Source organism: Symphalangus syndactylus, chromosome 4 (assembly GCF_028878055.3).
Source record: "Symphalangus syndactylus isolate Jambi chromosome 4, NHGRI_mSymSyn1-v2.1_pri, whole genome shotgun sequence".
In the NCBI taxonomy this organism is placed as follows: Eukaryota; Metazoa; Chordata; class Mammalia; order Primates; family Hylobatidae; genus Symphalangus; species Symphalangus syndactylus.
In genome coordinates, this window is record NC_072426.2 from 120898179 (window position 1) to 120922887 (window position 24709).

The window sequence follows — 24709 nt, forward strand, 5'->3', positions numbered from 1 at the left end:
AAGATAAAATTCAGGGATAAATATCAAACTTCACTTTAGCTTAAAGGGACATTCTTTAAGAGAAATTTCCAAAAGAACAAGGTAATATTCAACAGAATCGTATCAGTTATATTTGTTAACTAAGTATTTTAGACATTCTTGCATGTCTAGGAACTTCAAAGTATAAGGAAGAACCAAGTCCTACAATAAAGACCGTATCATACTCCTTTCATATGTGGGAAAACTTTTGTTTGTTTTGTTTTATCTTTTGAGACAAGATCTCACTCTGTCACCCAGGCTGGGATGCAGTGGCGTAACATGGTCCCCTGCAGGCTCCAACTCCTGGGCTCAAGTGATCCTCCTGCCTCAGTCTCTCAAGTAGCTGGGACTATGGATGCATGCCACCAGGCCCAGCTATTTTTTTTTTTAATAGAGATGAGGTCTTGCTGTTTTACCCAGGCTGGTCTTGAACTCCTGGGCTCAAGTGATCCTCTTGCCTCAGCCTTCCAATGTGTTGGGATTACAGGCGTTAGCCACTGTGCCTGGCCTACATGTGGTAAAATTTTAAAATGTAAATGTATAATCGCAATTCCTTCTCATTAACCCTGGAACCAGTTGACAATACAAGTTGTTACACTTTTTTGGGTTTTTTGGAGACAGTGTCTTGCTTTGTTGCCTAGGTGAGAAAATCACTGTGGCTTCAATCTCAGGGCTCAAGCTATCCTCCCCACCTCAGCCTCCAGAATAGCTGGGACTACAGGCGCTCACCATCATGCCTGAATTTTTAAAAATTTTTAGTAGAGACCAGGCGGGTCTCAAACTCCTGAACTCCAGCAATCCTCCTACCTCAGCAGGAGGATCCCAAAGTGCTAGGATTACAGGCATGAGCCACTGAGCCCAGCCATAAATTGCTATTCTTACACTTAAACATGTAAATGTCCTTTCTCTAAGAAGGATTAAAAAACAAAAGACCATCTGTCTAAGTTACTACAAGTATAAGAGAGCTAGAATAAACACAAGTAAAAAATGTCATTCACTGAGTGCCAGTCACTGTGGTCGGCATTTTATACCCACTATCTTTAAGAATCCCTAAAACAGTGCTGCAAGATAAATGGTATCATCCCGTTTTTATATATGATACAACAAAAGCTCTGAGAAACAAGTGGCAAGGATGGCCAGGAGGGAATGAGTAAGTAGCAGAGACAAGAACGGAATCCAAATCTACCTAAATGACTCCAAAAACAACATACTAGCCACAACAATATACTGATGCCAGGCCTTTATGACCTTGCCAAATTAGATCCTTGATTAAGAAACTAAACAGAAATAGATGTATTAACTTCCAGTTTAAGAAGGGTAGAGTTTTTCTGTGTGTGTGTGTGTGTGTGTGTGTGTCAGGATGTCCCTCTGTTGCCCAGGCTGGAGTGCAGTGTTACAATCTTGGCTCACTGCAGGCTCAACCTCCTGGACTCAAGGGATCCTTCTTCCTCAGTGCCCCAAGTAGCTGAGACTACAAGCACTTGCCACCATCCCCAGCTAAATTTTTTCATTTTGCAGAAACGAGGTCTTGCAGTCAGGCACAGTGACTCACACCTGTAATCCCAGCACTTTGGGAGGCTGAAGCGGACGGATCAAGAGGTCAGGAGATCGAGACCAACCTGGCTAACACGGTGAAACCCTGTCTCTACTAAAAATACAAAAAATTAGCTGGGCATGGTAGCATGCACCTGTAGTCCCAGATACTCAAGAGGCTGAGGCAGGAGATTCACTTGAACCCAAGAGGCGGAGGTTGCAGTGAGCTGAGATTGCGCCACTGCACTCCAGCCTGGGCAACAGAGCGAGATTCTGTCTCAAAAAAAAAAAAGACAGAAAAAAAGAAATGAGGTCTTGCTATGTTGCCCAGGCTGGTTTAAACTCCTGGCCTCAAGCAATCCTCCCACCTGGGCCTCCCAAAATACTAGGGTTACAGGTGTCAGCCACCATACCCAGCCTAAAAAGGGTAGTTTTTCTATATAATTCAACTACTTTAAACTTACTGAAACCCATTGAATCACTGTAAAAAAAATTTCCATACAAAAAAAAAATCTGTATACAGAACTTCCCTAGGGAAGTTCAGATTCATGAACTCTCTACAACTGAAAAATTTTGTGCTTATATGAGTGTGTACATTTTTATGATGCAGGGCTCCACAGATGTTATCGGCTTCTCTAAGGAGTAAGAACTCCTGCACTAAAAGCAATACTTTTCCAATACTTTCCATGAAATAATGGAGCAGGATTTCTTTCATCTACTGATAACTAGAAAAATCGGCCGGGCGTGGTGGCTCACGCCTGTAATCCCAGTACTTTGGGAGGCTGAGGCGGGTGGATCACGAGGTCAGGAGATTGAGACCATCCTTGCTAACACGGTGAAACTCCGTCTCTACTAAAAATACAAAAAATTAGCCGGGCGTGGCAGCAGGCGCCTGTAGTCTCAGCTACACGAGAGGCTGAGGCAGGAGAATGGCGTGAACCCGGGAGGCGGAACTTGCAGTGAGCCGAGATCGCGCCACTGCAGTCCAGCCTGGGCGAAAGAGCGAGACTCTGTCTCAAAAAAAAAAGAAAAAGAAAAATCAGAGCTGAAGAAATAATGATAGGTTTTCCAAGTGCTATGCAACAGAGTTGTGTTTGTCTCTCTTAACCACAAATATTACCTATTTCAAATTTCTTTTGAAAAAAATGAAGTTCTGAAAGATTTAACCAACCTCCTTTGACTGAAAACTTCATATCCAAAGTAATTTTTTTTTTTGCCACTGACTCGAATACTTAGAATATTAAAGCAAGAGGTTTAAAAAAAAAAAAAATGGACAAGACCTACCTGCAAGGTCCTGTACGGGGTAGACAGCCTGTTCCCAACATGTTTCCTCACTAGGACTTGTGGATAAACTATGTTCATCATCAAGCTGGAGCACAAACCAAACCATAATAGCATCTAGTATGCCTTCTTTAATAACAGGAATACCAATCTTATCAGGCTTTTTAGTTGCAAGACTTTTTAATTCCTGAGAAAAATGTAGAAGGAATGGAAGGGTTTTATATATTTCATATATACTTGCCTCAATATCTTACCATTTTCCATCTCTGGAGTTCTTAGTCCTGCCCAGCTCCCTTAGGGATTCAGTATCTTGGCACACCTATAACCATGTAAGGCACACTGGTTGGGAAGCTCTGACCTATTTTATTGGAATACCATGCAGCTATTATTAAAAAGAATGAAGCAGATATATATTGCTGATATGGAAAGAAGTCCATAATATATTGTTGAGTTGCAAAGGTTAAGTGACAAAGCAGTGGAGATTGTTTTGTTTAGAAAATAGAGGGGGATGGAGGGGGATAGAGAGAGAGAGGGAGTAGGGAGAGAGTGTGTGTGTGTAAGAGAGAGAGTGAGAGTGAGAGTGTGTGTGTGTGTGTGTGTACACAGAAAAGAAAGTCTGGAAAGATGTACTTCAAACTAGTGACCTGGGGAAAGAAGGGTTGAGATTTTAAAAAGGAAGAAAAATACTAGGACTTTTTCCTTTCTATCCTGTATTGCTTGAAAGTCTTAAACAGGCAGGCATGACTTTTGAAATTAAAACCTTAGTAAGATTTGTGTACGTGGCTAAGAAAAATTAAAATTTTTTAAAGCCTTAAAATAATAAAAGGATAGTTCGGGGGTAAATGGCAGCTACAAATGTGTTACTTGCTATTGAAAGTTGTAACAGGTAAGGAATGCTCTTGAAGCTCAGAAAGCTCAGCCTCAGTAAGCAAGGCCAAATTGTTAAATTAGTTCCAGATCTCCTCAAGAACAATGTGGTAACAAATAATAAAGGAAAGCTTCTATTAAATTATAGAAATCTCAGGCTAGCTGGGCACGGTGGCTCACGCCTGTAATCCCAGCACTTTAGGAGGCCAAGGTGGGTGGATCATTGAGGTCAAGAGTTTGGGGCCAGGCACGGTGGCTCACGCCTGTAATCCCAGCACTTTGGGAGGCCAAGGCTGTCGGATCATGAGGCCAGGAGATTGAGGCCATCCTGGCTAACACAGTGAAACCCCGTCTCTACTAAAAATACAAAAAAGTAGCCGGGCATGGTGGTGGGTGCCTGTAGTCCCAGCTACTCGGGAGGCTGAGGCAGGAGAATGGCGTGAACCCGGGAGGCGGAGCTTGCAGTGAGCCAAGATCGCACCACTGCATTCCAGCCTGGGCGACAGAGTGAGAGTCCACCTCAAAAAAAAAAAAAAGAGTTCGAAACCAGCCTGGCCAACGTGGTGAAACCCCATCTCTACTAAAAATACAAAAATTAGCCGCTCATGGTGGTGGGTACCTGTAATCCCAGCTACTCAGGAGGCTGAGGCAGGAGAATCACTTGAACCCGAAAAGTGGAGGCTGCAGTGAGCCAAGATCGCACCACTGCACTCCAGCCTAGGCAACAAGAGCGAAACTCTGTCTCAAAAAAAAAAAAAAAAGAAAAAAAAAAATCTTAGGCTAAAATTACCCTCACAAAGTCTTCTATCTCCAAACAGGTTTCACTTACAACATTTATGTACTTGAACATTTAACCTTACTTATTAAAGATCTTTAGAGAATTCTATGTAACCTTTCCAATTTCTTTGGGCACTTTTTTTTTTTTTTTTTTTTTTGAGACGGAGTTTCGCTCTTGTTGCTCAGGCTGGAGTGCAATGGCGCGATCTCGGCTCATGCAACCTCCGCCTCCCGGGTTCAAGCAATTCTCCTGTCTCAGCCTCCCAAGTAGCTGGGATTACAGGCGCCCACCAACACACCCAGCTAATTTTTTTGTATTTTTTTAGTAGAGACAGGGTTTCACCATGTTGGCTAGGCTGGTCCTGAACTCCTGACCTCAGGTAATCCACCTGCCTCGGCCTCCCAAAGTGCTGGGAGGACAGGCGTGAGCCACCTCGCCTGGCTGGGCACTTTCTTTATACAGAACATCCTCACGCCATTCACCAACACACACACTAGAGTGATCAGCTTCTCTTGCTTTTCCTAGGACTGTCTTGGTTTCAAAACAGAAAGTCTCAAGTCTCAGAACCCCCTTCAGTCCTGGGCAAACCATGAAGGCTGGTCACCATAATGCACATACAACCTAAAGATTTGGATTATTGCTCATTTTGTTAATTTGAAATGGCAGCATGATATAGAGAAAAGTCAGAATTCCTGATAGAATTCATGATATAGAGAAAAGGTTAGAATTCCTGCCCCTGTATTCACATGCTGAATAATTTGGGGGGAAATTATTTAATGTGAGCAACAATTTCCTCATCTGTGTAACACAAGGATAATTTTAATTGTATGTCAGTATGTCATAAGAGCTGCCTAAGAACACAAGTGAAAGCACCTGGCACCCTATATATTCCCAACAATCTTAGGAGTGGTTTTCTCTGTATTTAAATAAGCGAGCTGGGCACAGTGGCTCCTATGCCTGTAATCCTAACACTTGCGGAGGCCAAGGTCAGCAGATTGCTTGAGCTCAGAGTCCAAGACCAGCCTGGGCAACACGGCAAAACCCCATCTCTACTAAAAATACAAAAATTAGCCGGGCACAGTGGTACATGCCTGTAGTCCCAGCTACTTGGGGGACTGAGGCAGGAGGATTGCTTGAACCCGAGAGGTCGAGGCTGCAGTGAGCCGAGATGGTGCCACTGCACTCCAGCCTGGGTGACAGAGCAAGACACTGTCAAAGAAAGAAAAGAAAGAAAGGAAAGCAAGGAAAGCAAGAAAGCAAGCAAGCAAGCAAGAAAGAAAGCAAATAATTTCAGGAAGAAATTCTAATTACCCTTTAATCATTTTCTTTACGTACAATAAGTGGAATCTTCATGCAAACTCATAAAATATGACTGTCTGTCCTATACATTATTTTAAACAACGCATGAAATTTAATCCTTGAAAATAGTAACTGAATTTTTTTTTCACCTGAAGGTTGTTGAAATCTACTGTCATAATTTCAAAGCACTCTGTCAAAGCCAAATATCCTCCAGGAACTTGACTCATCTTTTCAGTTGTATAAGGTTCAATTGTTTCTTCAGTATCTACAGAAGAATAAGCCGGACTCTGAAATTTCACATTTGTTGGCAAATGGATACCAGCAATGTCCTTAATACCCACTCTGGAGAGAGAGAAAAAAGGGGAGGGGTAGGAAGATGGATTTTTTTAGAATCAAGTAACATATGTAATACTGAGTCCAGAAAAAATAAATACAAAAATGAAATAAAACCTCATGAGCAAAGATTTCTTAAACATAACTACATAATACACACACATATAAAACCACTAACTATAAAGGAAAACAACTATAAATAGGTCTATAATAAAATTAAGAATGTCTGCTCACTAAAAAAAAAAAAAAAACGCCCTGTAATACAGTAAAAAGCAACCAACTGAGAGAAGGTATTTGTAATAACTATATTCAATAAAGGGCTCATGTCCAAAATAGATTTTAAAATTCCTACATATTAATAAAAAACAAAAATGGGCAAAAGACTTAGACACTTCACAAAAGAACATATCCAAATGGCCAATAAGCACATGAAAAGGTGCTCGGCTTCAACAGCCACCCGGGAAATGGAGTTAAAATCACAACGCAGGCCGGGCGCGGTAGCCCACGCCTGTAATCCCAGCACTTTGGGAGGCCAAGGCGGGTGGATCACGAGGTCAGGAGATCGAGACCATCCTGGCTAACAGAGTGAAACCCTCTCTACTAAAAATACAAAAGATTAGCCGGGCGTGTTGGCAGGCGCCTGTAGTCCCAGCTACTCGGGAGGCTGAGGCAGGAGAATGGCATGAACCCGGGAGGCTGAGCTTGCTGTGAGCCGAGATCGCGCCACTGCACTCCAGCCTGGGCAACAGAGCGAGACTCCGTCTCAAAAAAAAAAAAAAAAAAAAAAATCACAATGCATACTACACATCTGACAGAATGGAAAAAAACAAGTAGTCAATAGCAAGTATGGTAAGGATACAGTCTCATACACCATTGGAGTGTAAAATTATACTTTGGAAGACTACTTTGTAGTACCAATTGGAGCTGAGCATACCTATTCAGATTCATTCTTAATGTACGAACCTCACAGTGTTTGGCATTTCCACTTCTGAGAATATAGTCAACAGAAATTAATACATATTATCACCAAAAGAATGTTCAAGAATGTTTATAGCTACACTGCTTCTGATAGCCAAAAAAAACTGATATAACCTAAACATCTATCAGTAGTATAACAGACAAATCTAGTATAGTCATATAATGGAGTATGATTCAGCAATGAGAATAAACAAACTAAACACAAAAGAAGCTAGGCACACAAAAACAAGTCACACTGTATGGTTCTATTTGTATAAAATTCAAAACAAGCAACACTAATCTACGGTGTTAGAAGTCAGGATAGTAGGTGCTTTAGGGAGAGTGGGGCGCTGGTAAAGAGATGGGGTTTCTTCCTGCACACTTTATATTATATAGCGGTAATATTCTGGTCCTTGATCTCAGCACTGATTACCCAGGTCTATCAACTTCATGAAAATTCATCAAATCATAAACTTATGGCTTACATACTTGCTATAACAATGTTTGATGTCAATAAAAATTTACATTGGGCCAGGCATGGTGGCTTACGCCTGTAATCCCAGTACTTTGGGAGGCCAAGGTGGGAGGATCACTTGAGTCCAGGAGTTAGAGACCAGCATGGACAACATAGCAAGATTCTTCTATGTAAAATAAAATAAAATAGCCAGGTATGGTGGTGTGTGCCTAGAGTTCTAGTTACTTGGGAGGCTGAAGCAGGAGGATCACCTGAACCTAGGAGTTCAAGGCTGCAATGAGCTATGATCACATCACTGCACTCCAGCCTGGGCAACAGAACGAGACCCTGTCTCAAAAAAACAAAAAAGGAAATTTACAATGAAAAAACACTTTATGAAAATTTAAACATTTTGTAAAAGGAAAATACTCCAACCTCATCTCACCTTACCTCATCTCAGTGGCACTTTTTTAAGAGAATGTGCCTTTATAAAATTTTAAAAGTTCAAATAATCTACTTTTACAGATTATTACACTCTCAAAAGATGAATCAGCAAATGGAACCACTAATGATTTTTTTTTTTTTTTGAGACAGAGTCTTGCTCTGTCACCCAGGCTGGAGTGCAGTGGCACAATCTCGGCTCACTGCAAGCTCAGCCTCCCAGGTTCACGCCATTCTCCTGCCTCAGCCTCTCAAGTAGCTGGGACTACAGGCGCCTGCCACCACGCCTGGCTACTTTTTTGTATTTTTAGTAGAGACGGGGTTTCACCGTGTTAGCCAGGATGGTCTCGATCTCCTGGCCTCATGATCCGCCCGCCTCAGCCTCCCAAAGTGCCAGGATTACAGGTATGAACCACCGCTCCCGGTCTACTATGATTTTAATAACTCAAAATTAAAAGTCACAAATTGAAACAAAAAAGATGTGACAATTTTTTGTGTGTGAGACAAGATCTCATGCTGTCGCCCAGGCTGGAGTACAAAGGTGTGATCTTGGCTCACTGCAACAACCTCCATCTACCAGGCTCAAGCAATTCTCCTATCTCCGCTTCCTGAGTAGCTGGGACTACAGGTGCATGCCACCACGCCCAGCTAATTTTTGTATTTTTTATAGAGACAGGGTTTCACCGTGTTGCCCAGGCTGCTCTCAAACTCCTAAACTCAGGCGATCTGCCCACCATGGCCTCCCAAAGTGCTGGTATTACAGGCGTGAGCCACTGCGTCCAGCCAGACAATTTCTTGCTAATGTATTATAAACTACGTGAATATATATTGTCAAAACTTCAAGCCATATGGTAAAAAGTCCACCTTCACAGTACTCGTCCTCTCATTTCTTCACTGTTAAAAGTTTAATGTGTATCCTTCCATACCTTTTTTAATATTTGTATATAACACTCTATTTGTACGTTACTGAAACATTCTGTATCATTTGTGAGTAGGTTGTATTCATCATGCCTATTTATCTCTCAAAAGATACTTGTGTATCTTTATTAAAAATGAGAATATTCTCTTAATCACAGCAATCAAATTCAGTATTACCTAACCTACAGTTCATAGTCTGTATTTGTCAACTGAATCAAAAATCAATAATGCAGGCAGGGCACAGTGGCTCATGCCTGTAATCCAAGCACTTTAGGAAGCTAAGGCAGAAGGATCCCTTGAGTCCAGGAGTTCAACACAGCAAGACAGCAAGACCCTGTCTCTATAAAACTTTAAAAAATTAACCAGACAGTGGTGCACACCTGTGGTTGCAGCTCCTCAGGAGGCTGAAGTGGGAGGATCACTTGAGCTTGGTAGGTCAAGACTGCAGTGAGCCATGAGATTGAGCCACTGTGCTCCAACCAGGGCAACACAGCAAGATCAAAATGTATATATATAGTTTTTTTCCCAAATACAGGTCATAGTTTCAATTTAGCTGTCCTGTCTCTTTAATCTCCTTTCATCTTAAACAGTTCTTAATCTTTGCTTTGTCTCTCATGTCACTGACATTTTTTAAGAAGGTAGGCCAATTGTTTTACAGAATGGTCCCAACTAGGGTTTGTCTGAGGTTTTCTCACAATTAGATTGCAGGCTGTACATTTTGGATGTGGTACTATATAAGCAATGCATCCTCAAAGCATCGAATCTGGAGGAATCTTACTGTTGATGTTAGCTTTAATCACTTGGTTAAGATGTGTGGTCACCAGGGCCTGTTTGGGGATAGGGGCAAGGGGAGGGAGAGCATTAGGACAAATACCTAATGCATGCAGGGCTTAAAACCTAGATGATGGGTTGACAGGTGCAGCAAACCACCATGGCACATGTATATCTATGTAACAAACCTGGACGTTCTGCACATGTATCCCAGAACTTAAAGTAAAATTAAATTAAATTAAATTTTTTAAAAAGCAGGCCGGACACAGTGGCTCACGCCTGTAATCCCAGCACTTGGGGAGGCCGAGGCAAGTGGATCACCTGAGGTCAAGAGTTCGAGACCAACCTGGCCAACATGATGAAACCCCTCTCTACTAAAAAAAAACACAAAAAATCAGCCAGGCATGGTGGCAGGCATGCCTGTAATCCCAGCTACTTGGGAGGCTGAGGCAGGTGAATCACTTGAACATGGGAGGCGGAGGTTGCAGTGAGCCAAGATCGCGCCACTGCATTCCAGCCTGGGAAACAAGAGGAAAACTCTGTCTAAACAAAAAAAATAAATAAAAACAAAAAAATGTTGTGTGGCTTCTTCCCTATATACTTACAATCTTTCCTTTTGTAGTAATTTGAAAGATACTTCGAAACTATATAAATGCCCTGATCCTCATCAGATTTCCCTCCATTGATTTAGCATCTATTCATGATTCTTGCTTCCAAAAAGTAATTCTGCCTCATTTTTTCTATACTATTAGTTGGCATTTACTGTAAGGACGAGCTGCACTTTTATCCCCATTTATGTATTTATTAATCTGCTTAAAATACATAGAAATTCAGGGATTCTTATTCAGTGGGTTTTAATCCATTAAAACCTTATTTATTTTGGTGATTAAATTGTCCCAGATTTGGCCAGCAGGAGAGTCTTCAAGCATGCAGCTCTGTCCTTTTGCTCCCCTTTCCCTCACCAAATCCCTTTTTGAGCACTTCCCCACTTTCTAATACAAGATGTCCCAGAATCATATTGAATCTATTCCACCCCAGTACTGGAATCAGCCATTGCTCCAAGAAGCTATAGTTCCTTTTGGTGAGAAATGGTATTTAAAAACCAAGATCTGAGTTCTAGGTATGCTCACTGCTCCTAAGATTATGCCTTGTCTTTCTCACTTAACAGTATACCATAAACTTCTTTCCTTGTCTATACATGTTCCTTAACCATTTGTTTGCATAATACTACATTAGGTGACTGTTACATCATAATTTATTGAAATACTTTCTTATTAATATAAACATTGATAATTTGTTTCATTTTTTCAATTACAGTATTATAGTGAACATCCTTGTACACACATCACTGCACACATGTATGAGTATTTATCAGGATAGATTCCCAGACACGGAAATGCTAGATCAAGGACTACAAACATCCTTAGTGTTGCTAGAAAAGGCCAAATCAAGCTACTAAAATGTTGCACCAACAGTGTATGAATTTTCCCTAAACCTATGGGAAAATAAGATATCAAACAACTTTAATGTGCTAACATAAGCAGTTAGAAAATGTTATCCCATTGGTTTTAATTACCATTTCTCTGATTAATAGACAATTATATTCATGCTTTGTTATAAAAGTTGCAAATATTTATCTCAGTCTGTCACTTGTTTTTTAACTTTATAGTATCCTTCACCAGATAGATTTTTTTCAATTGTTTTAAAATGTGGTCACATTTGTCAATGTTCTGTGGCTTCTGGGCCCTACTCTGTGTTTTGCTTTGGAAGGTCTCCATCAAATAGATTTTTTTGACGCTCAGATGTTTAACTCACCCAGAATTAAAAGTAGGGATCTAACGTTTTTCCCCAAATGAAGCACACCATTTCCATTTCCTGAATAGTTTATCCCTTCCCCAATGATCTGAAATATCACACCTGTATCATATACTAAATCCATATAAATTCAAAGGTCTGTATCTAGATTCTTCATTGTGCTCCACAGATGTATTTGTCTTTCTGCATCAATACATTACTGTCTTTTATTTCTAGGTTTTTATATCTAATAAGGCAAGTTTCAGTTTCCTTGGATATTCTTAAACATTTGCTTATTGAGAAAAGCATTAAATTCAGCTGATTAGGTGCCAAATGGCAATTTTTATAATAATGATTTATAAATGTTTCTACCAGGTAAAACAGTAGCACTCACATGTATTTTGTCAACACCTTTCTTCATAGTCCTCAACCCATAATGCTGAACTTTGTTTAAAAAAAAAAAAAAAAGATATTGGCCTCATTCATCCAGACCTACACCTATACACCTATTGAACCAAACTGTAAACCCTTTTTATTTTTACATAAGCTCCTATGGTGCTTCTACTGTAGTCAGGCACTCATTTGCTAAATAAGTGAGTCAATAATGAGTTACTCTTTTTCAAAATGTAGATACCAGCCATTTAATTTCTACTTTACTTAGACAAACAATATTAGTGGTCTCCTAAAGAGGAACTATTGAAAGAAGGAGTCCGGCCATGTTACAGCAAGAAATCTCAGCAAGACACAACCTAGCTTTTCTGGTGGGCAATGCAGTAAGGCATCCCTACAGCCTGAAAACTGTACATATTCTTTAACTCAGTAATTCCTTATTAAGGAATTTATCCTAAGAAAATAATAGAAACAAGTCCACAAAGACATAAGTGCAAAGATGTTTATCCTACTCCCTAAAAGCAGAAAAGTGGAAGCAATCCAAAAATTCTAAACTCCGATAACTACAACACAAATAAGTTGATTTTTTAAAGTCATGAACCAAATCTATTACATGAAAAGGCTCACAAAGGAAAGGCAAATATATTTACTGAGTTTTTAAACAAAATTAAATTTACACACACCTACATTTACTTACATCGAACTAATATTCAACCAGTACATTCTAATTCAGCCAATCTGCTAATTAAGTCCACTGTCTGGTTAGTGCCCTGTGTCCTGCCAATCTCTAAACATTTTTACTATCTCCCTGTAACATACAAAGAAAAAGAGTAAAGGAATATATAACAAAGATGAAAAGTAGTTACTTACTGGTGAGGGGTTCACAGTGGTTTTCATTTTTTTCAAACCACTTATCAGTATGTCCTAAAATATTTACATGCTACATTTACGATTAGGTTATTGGTAGAAGCTTAGAAAGATCCTAAAATTCCATCCAGCCCAACTACAAATCATTATAGTACTAGTGAAATTATTAAGAAAAGGTAAATTGAAGTAATTAAGACCAAAATTTATTTTCACAGTGGAATCTTTCATTCCAACTTCACCTAAAATCAGTGAGAACTTAATATTTTTCTACATGAATATATCACAACTACAGAGTCCTAAGCTGTAACAAAATTAATTTTCCATTTTAAAAAAAACTGGCTTTAACCATGAAGTTTCACTTAAAATACGCAAAAAAAAAAGAATAAGACCAGTGTAAGCAGCATGAATTTAAAGGTCACAAAACTACAAATCCTCACCCAAATACATATTCACTAACTAACCTCTGTAATATTCTCTTTGCAATTACTATTTTTCAATATTTACTATTTAAATAGTCACTTACTGATATGGTTTGACTCTGCGTCCCCACCCAAATCTCATCTCAAATTGTAATCCCCACTTGTTGAGGGAGGGAAGTGACTGGATTGTGAGAACGGTTTCTTCCACACTGTTCTCATGATAGGGAGTGAATTCTCACAAGATCTGATGGTTTTACAAATGGTAGTTTTTCCTACACTCACCCACGCGTTCTTGTGCTGTCTCTGTCTCTCTCTCTCTCTCTCTGCCCCCCCCGCCCCCCCCAACCTGCCTGCTGCCATATAAGATGTGCCTGCTTCCCCTTCTGCCATGTTTGTAAGTTTCCTGAGGCCTCCTCAGCATTCAGAACTGTGAGTCATTTAAACCTCTTTCCTTTATAAATTACCCAATCTTGGGAGATTCTTTATAGCAGTGTGAAAACGGACTAATACACTTACCTATGATGTCTTCTTATCTCCGCACATTCTACTGCCATCCCAAATATAACGGCACTTGCTGGTATAATTTTCCCATACTTTTCACAATTAGCACTTTCACCTTTGGTCTAAAAAAAATAACAGTAAGAATTACGTTATCACATGTATGTAAAAATATGTGTGCATAATGATAAGCTATGAAAATATAATTTAAAAAACCCAAAAAGACAATAAGTAAGGATGAAGTAAGTTAAAGATTTTTTTTTCTTCCTTAAAAAATATTTTTGGGCTGGGCACTGTAGCTCACGCCTGTAATCCCAGCACTTTAGGAGGCCGAGGCAGGCGGATCACGAGGTCAGGAGATTGAGACCATCCTGGCTAACACGGTGAAACCCCATCTCTACTAAAAATACAAAAAATTAGCTGGGCATGGTGGCACGCACCTGTAGTCCCAGCTACTTGGGAGGCTGAGGCAGGAGAATCGCTTGAATCCGGGAGGCAGAGGCTGCAGTGAGCCGAGATCACGCCACTGCACTCCAGCCTGGCCTACAGAGCAAGACTCCATCTCAAAAAAAAAAAAAAAAAAAAAAAAAAAAGTATTTTTGGCCAGGCCTGGCAGCGCACACCTGCAATTCCAGCACTTTGGAAAGCCAAGGAGAGAGGACCACTTGAGGCCAGGAGTTTGAGACCAGCCTAGGCAACATAGCAAGACCATGTCTCTACAGAAAAAAAAATTTTTTTTAATTAGCCGAGTATGGTGACATTGTGAGGCTGAGGTGGGAGGGCCACTTGAGCCCGGGAGTTTGAGGCTGCAGTAAGCTAAAAAAAACATGCCACTGTGCTCCTACCTGGGCAAGAGAGTGAGAGCCCATCTCAAAAAAACAGAGTAAGTATTTTCATTGCTATATATGTATGAATATATATCTATTTTCTCACAATACAAATGCAAAGGATACAAGAAAAGAGGGAGGATGGGAGGGGGAAAGGACTGTAACTCTGCATAGAAAAAAAGACTTGGGTATGACTTTGATCAAGAAATCAATATCAATACCTACTTAAAAATAAATTGCTTGGCCAGGAGCGGTGGCTCACACCTGCAATCCCAGCACTTTGGGAGACCAAGGCAGGCGGATCACTTGAGGCCAGGAGTTCAAGACCAGCCAGGCCAATATGGTGAAACCCTGTTGCTACTTCAAAAAAAAAAAAAAAAAATTGCTCTTTTCAACCTTTAACTAGCAATTTTAAATCCAAAGAATTTTGTTAACATTGAATTTTTATTACATATTAAAATCCTTTCATTGATAACACATATCATATAAACCAAATCAACGATTTGTGGGCTACAACAGAGGATTTCAATGCAAAATATAATTTGGCAATTATAACAGTCTTGTCCAAACCATAGCCTGGGTTCAACAGGTACCTGAAAACAGTACCAAACCAGCTATTACTATACTCCCTTCTGATAATTTGCCAAAATTCTAGGCAGTGAGGTCTGCAAGACTGAAAATACCTCCGTTTTTCAACCCTACTCAAGAATTCCATAGTCAGTCCATCCATAAAGTAATCTCAATTCCTATGAATTCTTCCCTGGAGTATTTTTGCCCGTATATCTCATTCAGGCACATAATTATACATTGAATCATGTTGTTAGTAAATGTTTTTATGTTGTTTTGTTTTGTTTTGTTTGAGACGGAGTTTCACTCTTGTTGCCCAGGCTGGAGTGCAATGGCGCGACCTCGGCTCACTGCAACCTCCGCCTCCTGGGTTCAAGCGATTCTCCTGCCTCAGCCTCACAAGTAGCTGGGATTACAGGCATGTGCCACCACACTCGGCTAATTTTGTATTTTTAGTAGAGATGGGGTTTCTCTATGTTGGTAACGCTGGTCTCAAACTCCTGACCTCAGGTGATCCACCCACCTGGGCCTCCCAAAGTGCTGGGATTACAGGCATGAGCCACTGCGCCCGGCCAGTAAAAGTTTTTTGCATAGATTTCTTTCCAACCACACAGTATGTACACCTTGGCAATGGAAAATATATTTCATATTGCTTTGTAAATATACTAAGGATTCAATAAATCTCTGATGAAATAACAAACTCTTAATCAGTTTTAAGTATTTTCATACTGCTTACCTTTGGCTGTAAAAGTAAATTCTCCCATGCATGAATCAAACTCTCCACAATTCCTTCTCCAAATAAACCTGCATCGACAGTTTCTGTTACAACTAGGGATACTCTATAGAATGATTTTTTAAAGATATATGTAAGTAAAATATCATGCTATTATATAAAGATGTCAAAGCTGAGAGGAGAAAGGAAGAGTATATTATAGAAACAGTCCATATGTAAAATATCCTAATACATTTCATTTTTAAGATCTACTACTGAATCTTGAGGAACTTTACTCAAATGTTCCTTAAGCTCCTTTGTTCTCCACTGGCTCCTTCTCCTTGGTTTGGAAGATGAAGGGTGGGGGGAGGTGGGGAATGACAACCTTCACTTGGCCTTGTTCCCTCTCCAGGTTATTTTTTCGTTGCCTACATCTTTAAGGGTGGTTCATACCCATTACCTTTATCAGTCTCTTCCTTAATGCCAAGCAAGAAGACTTCCATCTCCAACAGTCTATAAAAATATTCTCTACCATCAATAACTCCCTACTTATCAAAATGAATCCTCTTTCTCAGTTATCATTTTTTTTATCTCCAAATAACACTGATTGCAGGAGAGAGCCCTCCCTCTCAAAATCTATCTCTACCTTCTATGACACTGCATCATCCATGATTGCCTGCTATATGTTGACTGTGCCTCTCTTATCACTTCTCTTGCTTTACCCACTGCCTGAGTCTTAGAAAAAGCCTAGTCCACAGAACTCTGCTCTTCTGTCCATTCTTTCTAGAAAATTTTACTCAAAGACATACGAAAATAGTTTCTCCCTTCTCTGAACTCCTTCAGCATTTATTGCCAGTATCACTCATTTATGTAGTTAGAAGATAAGAAAAGTTTCATCAATATTCTTTATCTTCCTATCTAGATTGTAAGTGCCTTGAGGGTAAGAATGACTGGTATCCTCCAGTGCCTAAACCCAACGTCTTATATACAGAAAATATCCAGTATTTATGATTGCATACACTTAGAATGTGAAAAGTGTTTCAAATCATCTAGTCCAATACCTTGAGGTCTAGACATTTGCTTAAGGTCAAAATAAATTAATAGTAGTCTAATCTGGAATCCATAGCTCCTGGTTCAAAACCAATAGATCTTTCTACAACATTATCTGTGAGAAAAACGTAGATTAAATTAAGGTAACTTTGATTCATGCTAACTCATGTCCTTCTCAAAATTCATATTGAAGCCCTTAACCCTGAAACTGACTATACTGGAGAAGGAAAGGCCGTGTAAAGACACAAGAAAGCAGAATCTGCAATCCAGGAAGAGACTCCTCACAAGAAACCAAATTTGCCAACACCTTGATCACGGTCTTCCAGCCTCCAGAACTGTGAGAAAATAAATGCCTATTGTTAAAGCTACCCACTCTGTGGTATTTCGTTATGGCAGCCCAAGTGGAACAAGACAATTGAGGACAGTGTTTTAGTGGTTCTTTCTATAAAATGGGTATGACATTTGCCTTAATCTAATAGGAATTTTTTCATGAGAATAAATGTAGAGACGATTGAAAAGTGTAGGTACTATGTTAACATAAATACTATTATATATATGGAAGAAGACTTTTTAAAGTCATAGTTGATATAAGGCACAAAAACATCTTCTTTCAATACAAACTGAATTGAAGTAAGATTGGAAGATAAACCCAGAAGAGATAGGTAAAGTAAGTGCTACATAAAGAAAACTTTGTCTCTAAAATGACTAGTGTGGAATCAGATCATTTTCAAATTCCTTCTAGCTCTAAAATTCCATCACCCTTGTGATATGGATCGGAGTGAGAAAACATAATAAAAAGCCAAGACTTATATGACTTATATTCAAATCATTTAAAGGGCCCATGCCAAAATATACTGACAGCTGACATTTCCAAAGCTTTCATTTTAAACAAGTATATTAACACAAAATGTGATAAGTCCATTGAATCTCAACTGCTTATGTTTTCTTTTTAAGTACAACTTTTAAGCAGTTATTGACCACACAGGATGAATTATCCATTTTTACAAATGAGAACACTGAAATTAACAAAGGTAAAGTAACTTGCTAAGATCAAGTTTATCTGATCCCTTGCCACAAATTTTTCTCAAGATCTTTAAATTTTTTTTTTTTTTTTTTTTTTTTTTTTTTTGAGATGGAGTCTTGCTCTGTCGCCCAGGCTGGAGTGCAGTGGCGCAATCTCGGCTCACTGCAAGCTCCGCCTCCTGCGTTCACGCCATTCTCCTGCCTCAGCCTCTCCGAGTAGCTGGGACTACAGGCACCCGCCACCACGCCCGGCTAATTTTTTGTATTTTTAGTAGAGATGGGGTTTCACTGTGGTCTCGATCTCCTGACCTCATGATCCGCCCGCCTCGGCCTCCCAAAGTGCTAGGATTACAAGCGTGAGCCACCGCGCCCGGCCTAAGATCTTTAAATATTTTTAATAAAGAATGTAATTTTATTTAAATGTCTTATAATAAACTATCCTATCCTATATCCATATCTTTAGAAAATAAGGGTTTTGTAGCATTTTGTTTGGACTGAAAGCTAGAAATATATCTTAGTTTCTTAAAAATGGAGAAGTATCAACACTAAAATTAGTTTACATGATAATACCTTTCGGGAATATGTTTTGGAATCTCTATGTCAAGTGACTTCATATGTAAGAGTTTGATCCCTGCTTCCATCTTGTTTGCTGCCACGACATCACAGGCAAGTTCATACATGGTCTTGGATAACTCACAGGCATACACGGAATGTGCTCCAGCTTTTTTAGCAAACATGCTACAAGGGAAAAAAGTTCTCCATCAAGAAAAAATAATCTACTGTATTTTCTCAAATTTTAAGGAAATGATGATGCTAAAATGTGGGGTTTTTCCTTTTATTCTTTAACACAACCATTACTCATTCTGCATTAAAAAATAAACTAATATTCTTGTCTAGAAACAAATCATACAATAAACCATGGGATCTACTCTATTAAGACACAACTGGCATTGTATCTTTAATGAATACTAACGGGCTTTAACTTAGACAACTAGATTCCATCAGAATGTTAACATAAAAAAGACTCTTAAATTCATTATTTAAAATTTCAATACTCCCAAATTTTTCTTAGCAGTTATGTCCAGTTCTTGATAAAAGTTATTGTAAAAAACATAAGTTACATAAATAACCCTAACAAGATTATAAGAAATACTTTTAAATTCCAATGTTAAATTTTCTATATCTGGCAAAATCTTTAATTTACGTTAGAATACATGTATATATCATTAAAATGCAATTACGACCAACCTTAGTATTCCAGTTCCTGCTCCAATGTCCAAAACACTTTTGGACCCCAAACAAATTGCCTTTTGGATTGCTGCATTATAAATTGTATTCCTCTTGGTGTCATTAAGCATGATAAAGTGCCAGCGTTCCACCAACCAGTTTGCAACACGATAAAAATTCTCCTTTGCATCACTGAAATCAGGGTTTAGCTTCACTGCTTTATGAAAATACCCAGCTGCTTCATCCCTAAAGCCCATTCTAGAGTAAAAAATGACAAAAGACAAAAGATATTCAACTATATGCTACCAATTGCAGTTCCTTTGTTTATGCCACTCACTTGGTCTGGGAATTCCATGCCATCACCCCAAATCTTGCCAATCCAAGTGCTACCTCTTTTGGGAAGCTGTCTGTGAGGACTGCAAGCCTCAGTATTTCTTTCTTTTCTGAACCACTATATTTACATATTCCGGGAGACAAACAAGTACCTGACTATAAATTACTGTTATACTAATGTATAGCAGAAGTTCTCACAGTCATCCTCCATTTAGCCAACTCCATTCCCTCTGTGCAACACTCTAATGCCTATGGCTTAGTAGGTTCCTCTTTGTGGGGGCCGGCATGCCTTTTGTCTCAGCAACTGAGTTGAACAGTCATCAAGAGTCAGTTGTATTTGCTGCCAGATCAGTTTATGTCAGTTGTACTTGTTATTATAATTACATATTTTAATTAAATATTACACTAAGTAAATAAATATCACCGCAGAAAGGGAACCATTGTGCCTACAGACACTAAGCTAAATAAATGCTCTGGAAGAAAATCAAAGGCAAGTCATTTAAATTAAGTACTATTTAATTATATGTGAGCAAATAAAAAATAAAAGGAGAAAAAAAACCTATCCAACCCTCTAGAACAGTGCTTCTCAAACTATCTGTAATGAAGAATCTCTCCTCCCTTTTTTTCTTAATTTTTTTATTTTTAAGACTAGTCAAGTGCAATACTGAGAAGGAGAGAATCCTCCCTTTCTTAAACATCTAATTGTTTGCAGACTGATACGGCTGTATTGCACATGATTCATATGGAGCTCAAGTAATACCAGATTTCAGCAGCACCCAAACTGATCTATATACTCTCTTCTGCATTAGAGTTTCCTAACTATATGCTTGGATTTACAGCAATGTCAAGTTGCTATACCCATTTCCAAACACTAACTTTCAATTTCTATACTTACCTGTCATTAACCAGTAATCTGTGGGTGAGCACCAATGTGTGGACCACACATTGAACAGAACTGGGCTAGTAGAACCCTCTTCATTCATAGTTCTTCATAAGTACCTTTAAGCATTCTGCCAAGTTTAGAGAAACTTTTTTTTTTTTTTTTTGACACAGAGTTTCGTTCTTGTTGCCAAGGCTGGAGTGCAATGGCATGATCTTGGCTCACTGCAACCTCTGCCTCCCAGGTTCAAGCGATTCTCCTGCCTCAGCCTCCCAAGTAGCTGGGATTACAGGAATGCGCCACCACGTCCGGCTAATTTTGTATTTTTAGTAGAGATGAGGTTTCTCCATGTTGATCAGGCTGGTCGCAAACTCCCAACCTCAGGTGATACGCTCACCTTGGCCTCCCAAAGTGCTGAGATTACAGGCGTGAGCCACCGCACCCGGCTAGAGACACTTAATCATACTACTCATTCCAGGTATGGTTTAAGCAAAAGAGACATTCTAGAAGTCCAAACAGGGGACTGCACTCTAACAAAAAGCAATGATCCTATGTCAAATAAGAGACACTCATGATTTAGGTGAAAATTTCAATGTTTTCAGTTAATATATGTTATTTTAAGTTATCTTGAAGGTAGAACTATCTTGTTCTTATTTGCAACTACCATTGTACATAGTATAGTACCATGTACATTGTATGTAATCATTATTTGTTGTGAAACTAACTCAGCAATGGGTATTAAACACACCCCTAATAATTTCCTGGGTTTGTGCTTCCCTTAGGTTTGATATTTAATATATTATCAATTTCCTTAAACTGAAATTCTAATCTAAAAAATATATAATCTACTCCATTAAAGCATATATCATTGAAAGACCCAATATTTATCACTGATATGATACAACATATCAGTGAAGCATAAGAATGCCAGAATGCCCTTTTTCTTTTAACTAGGAAAAACATTATCTTCTTGATTAGCAATTTAAACACATTTTGTTTAAATCTGATGCTACTGGACTAACAAAAGGTTGTGAAGTTGAGACACTCCAGACACATTTTATTACACAAATAAGTGTCAGGAGAAGCAGCTATCATTTACTTTGGAAATATTTTTCTCCTGGAACAGATTCTTTTGGTGGGGAGTAAATGATACGCTATTTTTGATGACAAAAGGAGTATAGAACAAAAACCCCAAGAACCATTGTAAGTCAAGAACAAAGGTAAATTCTATAGCAAAAGCCACATTCACACTATCCCAAATTCTGAACTGCTACCGTCCAATTTAGAAATTTTGCTTAGTTACATCTCCCCAAAGCAAACTAATAGCAAGTACTTTTTGTCTCAATGACTGGTAACTGCTCAGACTAATGTCCTACAACAACAGGTCACCAAAAGTTACAATCTGCCAAAAGTATGTAGAGTTCCCCTTTTCTGTTAAATTGAGTTTATCCTGAAACATAAGTCTTGGAATGTTATGATCACCATATATGTATAATCTGGAAATATAATTGAATCCTATAGAGTCACTCTCATTATATAAAGAACAAAAGAAAACTTTGGAATTAAAATATAGATTTTTTTTAACTAATTTGAGATTACTCATAAAAAAAGATTTTTAAAAATATTTTAAAACAAATTTCATTTAGGTGGAAAGAGGTTGCTAATTTGTAGAAAATGGATGCTGTAGCTGATCAGGTTAGCTGTTAACACGAACAAGTAACCCTCAGTTAATTGTCTAACTTATTTTTCTGCTTATTAACATACTCTACAATTAAAAACTATCAAATATTTGTTTTTTAAAGGAGAATTCATTGTCACTCCATGTTAATTAAGACTGTTAAAATGCCTTGCAGTTACATTACTGACACTAGCTAATAAAGTTTGGCAAAGTGTTTTTTTTTTTTTTTTTTTTTTTTTTTTTTTTTGAGACGGAGTCTTTCTCTGTCCCCCTGGCTGGAGTGCAGTGGCGCGATCTCGGCTCACTGCAAGCTCCACCTCCCGGGTTCACGCCATTCTCCTGCCTCAGCCTCCCAAGTAGCTGGGACTACAGGCGCCTGCCAACACGCCCGGCTAATTTTTTTTTTTTTGTATTTTTAGTAGAGATGGGGTTTCACCGTGTTAGCCAGGATGGTCTCGATCTCCTGACCTTGTGATCCGCCCACCTCGGCCTCCCAAAGTGCTGGGATAACAGGCTTGAGCCACCGCGCCCGGCCAAAGTGTTTCTTATATAGAACTTTTCATTGAATAAAACTTAATACAACTTGGCTGGGCATCGTAGCTCATGTCTTTGGGCGCCACTTTGGGAGGCCGAGGCGGGGGGATCACTAGAGGTCAGGAGGTCAAGACCAGCCTGGGCAACATGGTGAAACCCCATCTCTACTAAAAATACAAAAATTAGCCGGGCGTGGTGGCGTGTACCTGTAATTCCAGCTACTCCGGAGGCTGAGGCATGAAAATTGCTTGAACCTGGGAGTTGGAGGTTGCAGTGAGCTGAGATCCTGCCACTGCACTCCAGCCTGGGTGACAAAGCAAGACTCCGTCTCAAAAAAAAAAAAAAAAAAAAAAAAACTTAATATAACCAAATAAGGAAAAGAATGATACTAGAGAACAATTACTGAACATGTAAAGGGATCTTTCTATATAAAACAGGACATTATAATCATGTTTCCTAAATAAGAATTCTCCCATTATTTTGTACAAGGCAGTGAAATTAGATGTATTAAAACAAACCCAAAACAAAAATTTTTTGTTTTCACCAGTTTTTCCTAATTATAAAGTTTCTATGGAAAGTACACAAAAATTCCAAAGGAAAAAAAGGCTGTTCTATGAAAAAGTTACATTTCATTTACAAAAACACTTATGTATACATAAAAAACTCACTACTACTTTGTTTATATTTTCAATTTATTAAGCAGCCTCAACAGAAAGTCATTCTGTCTTGACAGGTAGAATTTTTTTTTTTTTTTTTTTGAGACGGAGTCTCGCTCTGTCACCCAGGCTGGAGTGCAGTCGCGCAATTTTGGCTCACTGCAACTTCCACCTCCCAGGTTCAAGGGATTTTCCTAACTCAGCCTCCCGAGTAGCTGGGACTACAGATGCGTGCCACCACACCTGTCTACTTTTTGTATTTTTTTTAGTAGAAACAGGGTTTCACTATGTTGGCCAGGCTGGTCTCGAACTCCTGACCTCAAATGATCTGCCTGCTTCGGCCTCCCAAAGTGCTGGGAACATAGGCATGAGCCGCCATGCCCGACCTAGAATTTTTCAAATAAGCAATTGTTAACAAAAAATGCTACACATCAAATCTCAAAATTTTTTCTGAGGAGAGACGTACGATTCAAAATTGTAATAAATATTCATACAACTTATTGTGAATGACCATATAAAGAGTTTACATTAATTATCACACAGGAGTACATTTGTCAGGTTAATGATCCATGTTCTTCTTAAAAGTTATTTATAAAACATTATTTCTCCACACTGAAAAAAAAAGCATAATGAGTTGATTGCTCTATTAATTTAATGTCTTAAAACTGTACAGACTACATACACTGCATTCCCAGAGCCCTAGCCCTGCACAGTCTAGTGAGCCACGCAAGGGCCCCATGGGCACCAGAGACAAAGGTAGCAGATTGATTGTTAACAGCTAATGAACTCAAGATACATTTAATAAGAGAAATTCTGTGGTCACTTAGGAATCTTGTAGTTCATTATTCATAATATTAAGGTTTTTTTTAGCTGGATGTGATTTGAGGGAAAGAGAAAGCAATTAGTGAGGAAATGCATGAAAATACCTAAAAGGAACATTTAAAATGAGATTCATTAACTAAATTCCTAGGAATGTGAGCAACTGTCACTTTCAAACTTGGCAGAACCATGCTGAGTCCCCATTACTCTGAAACGTTCAAACTCAGAAGCAATGTTAACCATTCATTTTATTTCCTGTACTTTCACAGAATTCTTCGTGCACATGTACTAGTATGCAGAAAGAGTTAACATAGCAGGCCTGACTGCCATCCTTTGAAAGGCCTGATTACAAAACTGTCCCTTGGCTGGCATCTGGGAATTTGGATTTTGGGAGGGTTCTCACTATCCTAACCGATAGTGTTCCTAAACTGATTATACAAACAATGTGGTTTATGCTCAACAGCTGACCTGCTTTTCTTCTGGGAATCTAGGATTTTAGTATATGCCAGGCAGAGGGTACCTAAGTGTCCAGCTCCCAGCAGAAACCCTGGGCATTGAGCCTCTAATGAGTTTCCCTGGTTGGCAACATTTCATAACTCACCATGGGAATGAAGTGCATCCTGTGTGACTTCACTGAAAAAGGAACTTTGAGGCTTGCACCTGGTTTTCCTTTACACTTTGCCCCATACACATTTACACTTTGCAAATTTTGCTTTGTATCCATTCACAGTAATACACAAGAGCCATGACTAGGACTATATGGTGAGGCCTGTGAGCCCTTCCTG

The 24709-nt window shown here is 39.0% G+C and overlaps 1 protein-coding gene across 5 annotated transcripts in view; it reads right to left on the reverse strand.

Moving 5' to 3' along the window:
• The window catches only part of PRMT9 (protein arginine methyltransferase 9), a 49689-nt gene that overhangs the window by 19722 nt on the left and 5258 nt on the right, over positions 1–24709 (reverse strand). For 3 of the 5 annotated variants that reach the window (XR_008657261.2, XM_063638249.1, XM_063638250.1), the window contains exons 3-8: positions 19046–19282; positions 18368–18535; positions 15749–15851; positions 13637–13743; positions 5926–6118; positions 2836–3019 (exon numbers count right to left, since the gene is read on the reverse strand). Coding sequence is in view for 4 of the 5 variants with exons in the window: in XM_063638249.1 (XP_063494319.1) it covers positions 2836–3019; positions 5926–6118; positions 13637–13743; positions 15749–15851; positions 18368–18535; positions 19046–19282 (992 nt within the window). In the remaining variant the exon portion in view is untranslated. Of the gene's footprint in view, positions 1–2835; positions 3020–5925; positions 6119–13636; positions 13744–15748; positions 15852–18367; positions 18536–19045; positions 19283–20252; positions 23345–24709 lie in introns of those variants that run through there. The other 2 variants (XM_055276072.2, XM_055276074.2) reach the window with 2 other exon arrangements.